This window comes from Apteryx mantelli, chromosome Z (genome assembly GCF_036417845.1).
Source record: "Apteryx mantelli isolate bAptMan1 chromosome Z, bAptMan1.hap1, whole genome shotgun sequence".
Classification (NCBI taxonomy): domain Eukaryota; kingdom Metazoa; phylum Chordata; class Aves; order Apterygiformes; family Apterygidae; genus Apteryx; species Apteryx mantelli.
Genome location: NC_090020.1, coordinates 52,300,466 through 52,313,789, shown reverse-complemented (window position 1 = coordinate 52,313,789; position 13,324 = coordinate 52,300,466). Strand labels below are relative to the sequence as shown.

The window sequence follows — 13,324 nt, the reverse complement described above, 5'->3', positions numbered from 1 at the left end:
GAAGAGAAAAGATCATCTTTATTTTTGTTCAGTGTAAACAGAAATGTACAAGTCGTAAGAACTCCCTGTGCTTTACAGTTCTTTACAGAAGCAATAATAACACAAGCCAGGAGACGGTAAGATAAAGAAACGTTAAAAAGGACAATTATTACAGTAGAAATTTTTGTACACTTCATTTTGCATTGACACTTAAAAAAATAGAACCATTTCCGCGGCATTTGGCACCTCGGAGATCCCTTCACGCATCCCTGGCGCTGGGCAGCGTGTTTTGGGGAACAAACCTCTCCCGGGCTCCCCCTCCCCGGCTCTGGGAAGAAGCACAGAAACCCAAAATATGAAACGTAAATCCACGAACAACCAGCTCCCCCTGTCACCGAAATCGGCCTTTTGGTAACACCCCCACCTCGAACACGCAGGGAACAGGGCTGCGGTGGAAACAGGCCAGGGGCGACTGCGAGCACCCGAGGCGGGGTCAGGCCGGCCGCCACCTCCAACGCCTTGGGAGAGCCTGGGGAGAGAGAGAGGCGGTGACCGGGGTGGCCCCAGCTGCACAGCAGCCCTCTCTCCCCCCATCCTCCCGGGCAACAGGTTCCCCTCGGAAACCTGGCGGCGCCGGGCGCGGATTTTGCGCTGCCCCCGCCTAGGTAAGGCGTGACCCCCCGCCCGTGTCCGGGACCCGGGGCGCAAGGCGACCTCCCGGGGGAGGCAGCACGTCCAAAAGGGAAAGGTTAAGGACAATAAGGTGGCTGCAGGGGGAGGGAAGAGACGGAAATACCGTTGCTGTTAGTGTGTGGCAGTGATTTACGGGCTCCGCGGCAGCCGGCGGTGCCTGCCCCGGCGCCCCCCGGCGCTGCACCGCTCCGGAGACAAAGGAAGAACTTCGCAAATCCCGCGGACTTGGACTCAAAGCCGGGCAGAGCCTCCCCGCACTGCCCACTCGTACCATTCCCGTACCGGGACGCTCACTCCAGGCAACATGCATCAGACCCACAGCAGTCGCTTGCTCCCTCCCCAAGCCCTCACATCGTATTAAGCCCCCCTCCCCCAGGCCCAGCTCTGAAATAGGAAATATTACATTAAAGGGGGAGGGGGCTCCGTGTCCCAAGCCCACGTGGTGGATGCAGACGACTGAACCGGTTGGAGGAAACCCAGAGGTCGGCTGAAACACCGTTTCGAGTTTTGTCGCCTTCGCCTCGGCTCTAATAACATCAGAGGCGATACAAACACGGCCATTGAAGAAAAGATCACTTTAATTTCGCATCACCAAAAGCCTAAGAGCTAATTAGCGTACTTGCTTGCCAGGCACGGCATCGGGCGCGTCTCGGCGCTGATCACACAGCAGCAGTGCGAGGCGCCGGCCCAGCCCGCCGCCGCCGCCGCGCGGGCGCTGCGCGGGTGCGCAGGGCGCCGCGGCCCGCCCCGAGTGCGCCTCTGCCTCGGGCGAAACAGGGACCCCCGCCCGCGCGGCCCCCAGCCGCGGCGGGCACAGGGGGCAAGTCACCGCGGGTTTCGAGTAGGAAAACGTAAGCAGCTTCGCGTTAAAAATAACCAGGAAAAACATGCCCCCCCCCCTTTTTTTTTGCGGTCATATTTCACAGTGTGGTCCAGGCGGTTAATGAATAGGCATTTTAAGTAGGACTTTCAAAAGGAAGAGGAGATCTACAAATAATGCCATTGATCCAGCAGGAGGAGAAAATCTCTACAACAAAGGGACTTTCCCATAAATCTGGACCAAACTTCTCGGACCCTCCTATCAGCAGAAAATGAAAGAGTGAAGAGCTGATCTCACTTGGTCCCAGAGAAAGAGAAGGCTACTGAGTGTAAAATCATGCGCTTGTTAGCACTGCAAGATAGAACTGGCTTTAAAAAGAGTAATTCATATTTTGTTCTGTCTCAAAATAGACTTTCTATCAGAATAAAAAATAAAGGTATCAACCAAGTGCGAGAAGTAAATTTTAAATACAGACATTTAATTTATGTTACACTTTTCATTAATACGTGCACTAGAACAGTTTGCAGTTTTAAAATTAGAGTTGCAAACTCTTTGTGAAAATAGCAGTTCTAGGATCACAAAGCAGTGAGATTTTAGCATCACTAGGTTTTGTTTTAAAAATAGTTATTTTTGTAATGTACAGATTTACTGGAAACCTTACTTTAAATTCAGAGATATTTCTCCACAGAAATATCTAGTCTTGATTTATTATTTCATAGGAGCTACTTTATGCACTGTCTGTTCCCTGGTCTCATAAGAAAATAAAGCCAAAACAAAAAGATTTTGTTAGAATTACAGAGAATAACTAGTATTTATAAGTCCAAATACTATTTAATCATGTTTGTGCTGTTTATGGGTTTGCTTTTTAAATTTTAATTTAGTCATTATGGCTTGAAAATGAAAACCCTACAAAACCACAAATATACTGTATTATTAAAAAATGCATGTAAGCAGTTTAAAAGCAGATGCAGATAAGGGGAAGGATGGGAACTGGGGAGACAAATCTACCTGTATCAATTATTTAAAAGCAATTCTTAAAAAATGCATAAAACCCAAACTTCGCTCCTGCAAAAGAAGAAGGAAAACAAAGTGAACCCTGGAAGGAAGCAACAAAAATCCTGCAGGCAATAGGACCACGAAGAAGCCGTTAAATTCTGGCATCAGCTTGGTGCAGGGCTATGTCAGGGCAATTAGAGCTGCACCATGCTGCACTGTGCAGCACCACTGTCAGCCTTAATCTGTGTGCTGATGGGCAGCACGAAATCCAAGTTACAGCCCACAGGAAGCACAACCAGTGAACCCATATTGCTTTGACAGTTGCACTCATCTAGAAATAATGCAAAACGCTATTTAGATGTATGCATCACGACCCTGTGCTCTAGGAAGAAAACAATCTAATGAGGGGCTGGGAGACTGCTTGCGGAAAACAAGCAGTGAAGAGATTTGTTTTCCTGCTTTTAAAATTCTTCGTATTTTATCCTGTTGGAGCGCCGCGTTGGGGCTGGTTTCCCTGAACTGTTCTTTGCCTCTATTGCTTCACTGAAGAATTTGAAAATAGACGGAAAACTCTTCCAGGAAGTTAGTTCATGGCGCTCTGTACCTGCAAAACACAAAGGGCAGAGTTTGACCATGAGTCACTGTGTGCCGCCAGGTGCGCTTGGCGCAGTGCCCCGTACTGCCCCGGCCCTGGCCCCAGCCGCCCCCGCTGCCGTCCCTGTCCCTGTCCCCACCGCGGGGACCGGGCCGGGGCTGGGGCCACCCCACCACAGGGTGCTGCTGGTGCTGGCACAGGCACACGCACATGCGCACACACACACACACACACACATGCACACACGCACACACAACACTCGCAGCCTGGGGAGCCGTGGCCCTGGCCGTGCTGGGCGCCTCTCCTCTCCTTGTCGCTTGCTTGGGAACCGCAGACCCTGAAAGCGTCTCGGGCCTGGGAAAGCCAAACCCCAAAGCACCCTGCTAAGAACAGCTTCATTAAACCATTTCACCCACCTGGCCTAACTCAGAAAAAAGTCTCTACTTCTCAGGGCTTGACTACTCCATACTTTTTTTTTTTTTTTTAACATTGATTTCAGCCCAGTATACACATTTTAACTCAAACAGAACACCTGACTTTAAAAACAACTAATGCATCACTTTGGTGATTCTTTTCCCAATAAACCTGTACAAAATACTGAGGCAGAAAAGTGACCCTCTTCTGTTATCTTTTCCCTCTGCATACAAATTCACCTGTTTCTGATTGTTGCGGTCAACGCTCATCTATTGTTTTACAAGCGTTTCCTTAAATGCACAGTACATTTGCTTTATTAAAAAAACCCCAACAATATTAATGTCTGCCCTCCCACAGAGATAACGAGCCAAGCGCTTTGAAAGACTTGGGATCTCTTCCTGGATAACCCAATTATGCAGAGATGCTGCCTGGAAGTGTCTGGATCCTGGGCCTCTGTTTGATACTTTAACAGTGTTAATGATAATTCTTTAGTCTGTAATAGTAGGTCATTGCTATGGTTACTCTACAATGGTGCAACACTTCGCTTTCCCCTTCAGCTATTCGCTGAGACCTGGTAACCACATTTGTTGCCTAGCAACAGTTTTGTGACAGTATCACAATCGGGGAGTGACAACAATGAAGGACAGGGCGCGCTTGGGAGCAGCAGGCTGTAGCGCAGCCGGGCGCTGACCCGTCTGGTGCCGGTGCTGGTGCTGGTGCCAGTGCCGGGCCGGGCGGAGCAGTGGCGCGGGCGGCCCCACGGCCGCGCGCCAGGGCCAGGGCCGGCACCCCGGCGAGGCGTGCCACACGGCCGGCCCTCCAGAGACACCCGCTGAACAAAGGCAGGCCACCACCACCACCAGCGCCCATATGCACACCCCCTTCGGAGACCCTCGCTACCTCACGTCTACACCTTGCCTAGCCCAGAATACGCGTACTTTTCGGAAACAGTTGCTACACATACGCCTTTCCCTCCAGAAACTCTTTCATAAAGACACTCTCAGCCACGTTTCCCTCCCCCAACTCACTAAAAGGCAGCCATCACACAAGCTCCTCCAAAAAAACCCTCTACATAAAGACACCACTTCCCACACAAAGAGACTTTTTTATACAAAGACAATCCACGTCACACACATACACAGATTTTTCCCCCCCACGTTCGTTGTATGAAGACAATTCATGACATCTTACACAAATTTCCCGCAGGCATCTTTTATACAAATACTTTCCACCTCCAAATTCATCCATCCTTTTGCAAATCCTCTTTACTGGAAGGCAATCTATCATACCTTACAGATGGCTTTCAATGCAGACAATCTACCCCTTTCCCTGCAGAGATCGACCCTGCAACCGTACTTAACAAGGTTTGTTCCCCACTTTAGGGTCACCCCATACACAAAGGTGTCCAACCACAGCAGAAGGATAAAATTCCCCCTTCAGCATATGCCACAGACCCTTCCTGTACAAAACAGTTTTGGTTATGGTGTGACCTGTATGGCATGGTATGGTTGTCTACTGCCACCATACACTGACACAAGCAAAGGTATCATCTACAAAAGTGCATTTTACAGAGACATATGCTATCATAACATACACAGAAGACACCCCTGCACAGATAGATCTCCTCACACATCCATGTCACAGCATACATTAACATCATGTTGAGCCCCAAGAGGCAAAACATCTTCACGTATGGCTTTCTGGGCCCTACGCAGACACTTCCCATATGAACCCATCTCTGTCACTCCCACCTGCCTTTATCCATCTCCTTCTGTCTCTGTCGTATTCACGCTCATTAATATCTGCCAGCTTAAACCAGTTGAAAATATAGGCAGTGAACATTGTGCTGCCCTTTCAAAAATTTTTTTTAAATCAATGACATTTCTCCTTTGTGAAAGGGCCATCCAGAAACAAAAAGTGACAAAATAATAAGTTTAAGAAGCCTCCCCCTTCCTTTCTCTATCTTGCCTTCTCCCATGCACTCTTCTCATTTCCCCAGGAGGGATCAAGCTCACATGCACTGGTGTTACTGAAACTGATTAACCTAAAGCTTTCCTGAAGCAACCCCTCTCAACCCACCCCTCTCAAAAAACAATTCAAGCTTTGAATCTAGAGGGACTCAATGATTCACTGGTCTAAAGCAATTTTAACACTCTCTATTTTCCCTTTCCTAGTAACAATCTTACTGACAGATGAACAATTTCCCTGGTGATAAAAATCACTACAATAGCTATTTAGTTTCTAGGATTATGGTGATTCTTTCCTTGATTAATATTGCAATAAGAAAAGCCTGCCAAGTATCTACCTTGGCCCTTTAGAGTCATTTAAAGGTCAAATTTTGTCCTTATGTATTCACATCCAACTACTACTAAAGGGAGAGCCCTAAAAATTTAACACTGCATAGGCCGTGCATTTGTGATTTATATACTGAAGGTCTGTAAGACTGGACAGAAGCAAGAGGAGTTATGTCCTAACGGCAATGACAGATTTGGCCATAAGGTTTTCACAGGAGGAAAAATATTGTTGAAGACCGCAAGCTCAATTGCGTTTAATAGTAGACAAAGCTAAATTAAATGCATGAGAAGCCATCAATTTTTTGATAGAAAGAACTGTTTGCAAGAATCAGATAACAAGAAACATTTGTACTAAAACCAGGATACTCTAAGGTATTTATACCCTTTGTGCTCACTAATTTCAATGGCAGTGATTATAAATTACACGATTCAACGCATTGTATTAAGCAGTGGGTTGCAGCACAAAGTAAACAGCTAAGACATTAATTCTTTGGGTGTTTGAGAAATCTTAGGAGCACAATGTAATAAAAAGACATAACAGCATGCTAAGTGTGGGAGACAGCTAGAACATCCTAAAATATGCTAAGACTACAGTTGCAGAAGAAAAAAAAAAATGAAAAAAATCCCCCAAACCCCACAAAGAAACAGTGAGGCAGCCAATATGGCTACTCAAGGATCTGCAGAGAGAAAAGACTCTCTGCTGGAGGAGTATCTATGCTGGAGGAGTGTCAGCAAGGTACAAACAGAAAATGGAGAGTTACTTATGGATTCCAGTGAGAAATGCAATAAAAAAAGCAGAATGACTTCCCAGTTGCTAGTGAAGAAAGAGCTGGGAAGAACTGGATTTATATTTTAACAAGTACAGAACATCACAGGAAGAGAACTCCAAAGAGAAGGTGGTTCCATTAATAAATGAAGTAAAATGAGTAATGATTGCAAAATGGTGAACAAGTTTTATAATCAATTTATCCACCACAACAAAGAAATACTGACAATTAGAAATAATGAAGACTTGCCAATACAGTTGTTGATACAAAAGAAAAAAAAAACAGGTAAGGGAATACTTGCAAAAATTTAATATACAAATCTTCAGGTCTGGATGACACGCATCTGAGGGTCTTAAGGGAATCAGTTAATGAACTTGCTGAACTACTGGCAATTATTTCTGAAAATTCATGCACAATCAGGTAGGCACCAGAGGACTGGGGCAGGGAGAAGGAAAAATAATGCTAATTTGAGAAAAGAAGAATTAAATGAAACTATCACATGTAAAATTTACCTTTGAATATTATTAAAATAAGAGATCAACATTAAAAATTGCAAGTGCCACTAGGGTAACAGGGGCCTTAAGGCAAAACATGTGTAGATTTAACAAGAAAAGATAAAACCAAACTTGACCACTTCATTGAATCACAAAAATTGGCAGGCAAAAGATTTCTCCATTAGGGTGTCTTTCTGCATAGGTCAGCTTGACAACTCTAGCATGCAAGGAAGCTGGGGAAATCACTTGCAGTAGACTATGACCCTTCATTCTCTAGTGGGCTGCAAGTCATCCTTACGTCTAGTTTATAAACGATTTGCTTTTGTAAGAGCCAAGGAGCTCTTACGATACTCTAGATTTACGTAGGTATAATTCCAGTGTAATACACCTCCAAACCAGTGAGGTGGGCTCCCTGGGGCAGGGAACACCTCTGCAGATGAGGTGCAGCGAGGCACTCGAGCAAATAAGCTATGCCAGGCCTGTGCTGGCTCCAGCCATGGGCAGTGCCGCTACCTGTGCTCCATGCCCTCAGCACCAGAAGCAAGAGCAAACGCAGTGTCTGTGTGCGTTTAGATGTCGCACACCGGCTCCAGTTTCAGCATCTCATCTCAGTACCGTTCCTTGCCTCATAGCAGGCTGGGACTCTCTTCTCTGCAGCTGCACAGCCATAAGTTTGGAATAACATAGTGGTTCATCAGATTCACTACATTTTGACTAAAGAAAAGCATAACTTTGCAACTATGAGACAATGTATGATATATCAAAATATCTTGGAAATGAGCACTGTCACACTTCTCGGAAAGTAGCTAGAGCACTTGAGAAGATAAACAGTAAGTAACAGTATGGAGTTGAAAATATACCTATGACGTGCCAGAGGGATTGGTACTAGGGTTCAAGTCTTTTAAACACAGTTATCAGTGATCTGGAAGAATAAAGAGAGTGCATATTAAATAAATTAATTAGCAGGTGATACATTCAATAGGAGATGAAGCAAACATAAGAAGAGACAGAGAAATAATAAAAAGCAGTCTAAATTTGGTTCCATGTTTACAGAGGTGGCGATACAGCGTGATTGAGTGAATGGCCCAAGGGATCATTTGTGCATACATTTATGCATGTATTTTATCTGCCTCACCTTTTTATTTGCTCTCAAGAAAAACGGCTCTTTGGCTAGAGAAGCTTACAGACTCCTTCAGCTGAAATTACTGAGCCCATGGACCGTAGGAGTTGTGTCAGCTCGCCTCGTGGAGTTAGGAAGCCCCATAATTCACTCTCGCAGCGATTACCAGCTGTGCGGCACAAAGGTGCCCTCCTACTGAGTTTACCAACTGTGCAGGACAAAAGCCTCCCTCTGCAGTGTTTAGAAGCTGTGCAGAACAATGGTGGCCCCCCGTGGCGTTTACAAGATGTGTGGGACAAAGGGTTCCCATGCTGCGCAGGAGCAGACAGAGATTTCGATACAAGTCTCTGCACTGAAATATTTCTGCAGAGAAAAAGTTTCCAGGTTGAAAAGTTTCTTCCACAGATATTAGCCACAATGCTGACCTCGGGTCTGATTCCTTAAGCAACAGCTCATCTTTAAATACCATGCACTTCAAAATGAATTAAGGGTGCTCCACGCCTCAGGACTTCGTCCTTATTGGAACAGATTGTATTGCCATTCCTCATGAACTGAACTCACTCACTCAGCAGAAAGTTTACCATTGATTGCAGTGGGAGCCAACTCTATTCCAGTTGTCACACGCTGCACTGAAATCCTACTGTGCTGAAAAATGTTAATGCCAATATTAGGTAGCAGGTTGGCTCCAAACATTTGCAGAAGTTACTTCCACATTTCTGACTCAAGACTTCAAATTACACTAACATAAAAGACCTTAAGCCTTATCAAAACTTGATGATTAGAATGTTTCAAAGGGTGAAACACAGCCTTTCGGGGGCATTTGCACGAAGAGAAGCATTTTAAAACTCACTAAACAAGTTTTATTTATATTTCAGTAATTCAGAGAAGTCATACAATTCCATTTTTCCTTTACAAATAAATGAACAAACAAACCAATCCCTTCTGACTGGGGAATGTGAATGTGATATGCCTTCCAGAAAGAATTTTTCCTCCCCAAAGTTATGAATCAATGGAAATTTCTTTTTTTCCCTCTCATGCTCTCTCTTTCTCTCTCCACACATGCACACACACACTCACACACACACACACACACACAGAGAAATTAAAGTCTTCATATGATGCAATTCTAGTGTTCAGATCTGCATGCAAAGATATTCCCTGCCTCTGCTGCACCTATGTGGATGCTATTAAATGACTCCTGTATCACAGAGTTATTTCTAAACAGGAATTTAACATTTTTATCTTAGACTATGTCAGAGGTTATGAAAGAATGATAGGTTTAACTGTTTTTAATTTATAAGGTTTCTCCATTTATGATTCTTTGGCAGGGATCCTTTCAATCTGCACACAAAAATAGGAATGTGCTTTATAGATATTACTGCATTTGTTGTGACTATTTATTGTTGTAGACTCCAGATCTTAAACACAAAAAACAGCAAAAGCTCTCAGAGCATCACCAGCAAAACTAAGGAAAAAGGAGAGTTGAAAAATACCTTGTTTAAAATCACTAAGTACTTCTGACAGGGAATAAGAGAGCTTTGGGAAAAATGGGGAAGGAGTCCATTAACTCAAGAGTTTGAGAACCAGTGACCTTAGGAGCTTCTGCATATGCAGTTCTAGACATCTCAAAGCTAAAAAATGGTTAAAAGCTTAGGCAAAATTAAGAGAGAAGCCATAAAGCAATTAATGAAATGGAAGCAGTGATTTCAGAGGGAACATTAAAAAAAAAAAGAGAGAGAAAAAAAACCCTGTGTGTTTAGTTTGGCTTAGAAGCAATAGTTTATGGAGTCAGGGACCTGATAATAATCTAAAAACACCTGTGTAGGAAAAATGACTTGTTTAGAGGAACCAAGAGGGAAGAACCAGATAAATCTGAAGAAATGAAAATACAGCTTATATAGGGGACTTAAACTCACAGTAAGCTGTTTTAGATGGAATATTCATCCAAAGAAAATTGTGGGCTTCTGCTTGGCAACGGTAGAGAACGGACTACATATACTAAGATATTTTATACTGAGTTATTATCTCCCATGACACAGACGTAACACTTAATTTTTGTAGGACATTCGTTATCTGCAATATCTTTAGTGGGAGGAAGGAAAGAGAGCTACAAGATGCCCTCCCATCTGGAACACAGATTACCTCTGAACTCCCATATTTGCAACCAGCCTCCCCCCCGCCTCATTTATAGCATGTAAACTACTCACAAGAAGCAACTGATTTAAAAAGGTAACAGAATACATAATTCCTCTTGTCACACAAGCAACAGATACAAAGATTCATACAAAAGCTCACTGCAAATATGGTTGGTAAAGCACAAGAGACAGGAGGCTCACACACTACTGCAGTTGCCATTTTTCACTGTGCTTCACTAAATATTAAGGGCAGTCCCATGAGCACGGGTCATTTGTGTGCTCCTCTGAGCGCTAACTGGCCAAGTAAGTGAAAGTTGTAAGGTCATTCACTTCTGAGTGCAGGTCACTGGGTCACCAAAAGCCAAGTCGTTTTCTTTTGAGTATATGTTTTAAAAAATAACTGTTTCAAATAGCTATAGGTTCTTCCCAGTACGAACCATGCAGTGCCCTAAATCTAAGACAAAACTGTTATTAATATCAATACAATAGTCAGAGACTCTAGATGGTCACAGTAATACAAGGTCCACACAGCTACATTAAAAAAAAAAAAGAAGGAATCACAAACAGGGTAAGTGTTAAAAATGCAGGCTGAAAAAACAGCATTTCAAGAGATAGAAGAATTATAGCATCTCAATGGTTTTAAAGAAATATTGGACTGAGGGCTGGCCTGAATTGTTGCTCTAGGATGACCGAGCCTAAACGCAAACATGTCTTTGGCCCAAAATTTCATAACAGTCTTCTGCAGAAAGAGGCAAGAGTTGACAAAACCAAGTATAACTGCTCTTATCTATCAAATAAATTTGCAGTGAGTGTAGATATAAAAGACCAGATGCTTGGCCCCATTCCAGCGCCTCTGAATGGCTGGATAGCTGTGGGATTCGCTGGGTGGCACAGTTTGCATAAACACTTCTCCAGGATGCCACCCCTCTCAGCCCCGGTTTGCAAGGCAAAAGGGAGAGAGACTTGGCGGCCTGGCAAATGGCAAGAAGCGTGGCAGGCAGGACAGCTGTTACCACCTAGTTCAGGTTAAAATAGCCCTAATTTGCACCAGGGCCCAAACTGTTCCCCGGCAACCACAAGGATGAGGAAGCACAAATGCCGCCTTCACCCGGGCTTCATTCAAGGGCTGCCAAGCGCAGGGCTGCAGACAGAGGAGCTCCCACAAAGGAACCGCGCGAAACCCCTGCATTCACTCAGGGGCGGATTCAGTTCTCTGAGCGCCTTGTGTGCGGATATCCAGCTTGCCAAACATCTGCGGCACTGCCCTGCGCAGCGAGAGGCAGCCAGGAAAAGAGCCAGTCCGGGGGATGCGAGAGAAGCTAATGTCAGGCTTCCTAGGAATTCAGTTTAAGGGGAGAGGAAGCTGACTTTGGGGCCGACCTATAAGAAAAGTCACTGAATATGTGCTTCCAGTGAAATGCCACACACTGCTTGTGGGATGAGCTGCCCCCAGAGCTTTGGAGCCTCCCACCCATTGCCTGCTGAATCAGGCTTGCAGTGTGTTATTGAACTGTGCTCTAGCAAGCAGCAATTTCAAATGCAGTGCATGTTTATACAAAAATCAAGCCACTTCCTTGAAGAAGGAGGCCAGTATAGATGCGTTCTATATTATACAGCTATGGACTTTTAAAACTCATGGTAAAATGCTGTACTTTGCAGACAGAAGCAGGCAGGGGTTTGAATATATATATTTATATATGTAAAAACATAACAATTGTTTACCTGTCAAATGCAAGACGGGAAATTCAGATTACATTTTAGGAAGATGTTTCTGTGGTAAGAACTACATACCCATGGAATTTGTAGGGTCTCATCACTGGAAGCTAAGTATAGGTTAGACAACATCTCTTGGGAATAATATGGGTATAGCTGACCTTGCCTTTGGGGATGAGAAGAAATTAGATAACTTCTTGAGTTTCTTTCTATCCAGCCCTGTTTTCTGTGAGTCTGTGATTTTATCAGCTGCATTTAGACAACACGTAAAGCTGACTGAATTTGCATCGTACATCCTAGTAGCTCTGAAACATTTGAATAATATACTATAGTGAGCCAACTAAGATTTTCATAATGTAGATGCTATTTATCCTATCATGAATTAGAAAAAAAAGCCTTTATAAAATTTTACCCAAGAGCACAAATAAAGTACTTAGCATTTGAAAATCACCATTTTCTCAATGAGGAGAAAGGAAAATTATCTTTTAAATAAAAGAAGTTTTGACCTACTCAGAACTCTAAACTTCCTGAGTGAACATATATCCATGTGGCTGCTTTGATGAGATCACTGAAAAACAAGTATTTAAGCTCCAAAGCTTCCACAGTTTATAAAGCTGAAAAATATTAATTTACATGACAAATCTTAACATGCTATACTGTCATAAAAGCAGTCAGTTACATCTCATTCTACCTACTGCTTCTCAAGGGCATGTCTAATAGGGTTTTCTAAAAGGGAATTCATCATTATCTTGCTTTTGCAGATAGGGAACTCGCAGCCGAGACCGGTGACAGGTACCAGGAATGGAACCAAGGTCCCCCGAGCCCAAGGTTAGAGCTCTACTCACTAAGCAACATTGCAATGTAACCAGCACACAGCATTTAAGTGGTGATATTCCCTACATTCAAAACATACCACAGCAATACCTGCAAGTTACCTAATTCATGTCAAATGAAATACTAAAGGTCAGATTTTAAAATCTGAGCTTATTTCAAATTTCCTCAACTTTTTACTGCTTATATGGCAGAGACCTGAATACCCCTAACTGGCAACCTCTACTAACTTGAGCGAGTACAACTTACGCAAGCAGTTCCACTGATTCTGGCAGGACTGGACATGTGAAACTACTGGAGCTTAGAAAATAGCTACTTTCAGTGATAGTGTTTTATGATTATTTGCTCTTAAATAGTACTTGTAGCATCAAACATCTGGATGGAAAATTAGTTATTAGAAATAAATCAGAAAATGTTGATATAAGCTTACTTCAGTGAAGAATATCACAGATTTGTAAAATCCACCGAGCAAA

At 43.7% G+C, this 13,324-nt stretch overlaps 1 protein-coding gene across 5 annotated transcripts in view; it reads right to left on the bottom strand.

Moving 5' to 3' along the window:
* Nucleotides 1–13,324, bottom strand: part of ARB2A (ARB2 cotranscriptional regulator A) — a 271,256-nt gene continuing 257,932 nt past the window's right edge. For 4 of the 5 annotated variants that reach the window (XM_067315874.1, XM_067315873.1, XM_067315875.1 and 1 more), the window contains one exon: nt 1–3,092. In XM_067315874.1, coding sequence (XP_067171975.1) covers nt 2,950–3,092 — 143 coding nt within the window. In that variant the 3' untranslated portion in view covers nt 1–2,949. Of the gene's footprint in view, nt 3,093–7,912; nt 7,975–13,324 lie in introns of all 5 variants that reach the window. The other variant, XR_010886917.1, reaches the window with a different exon arrangement.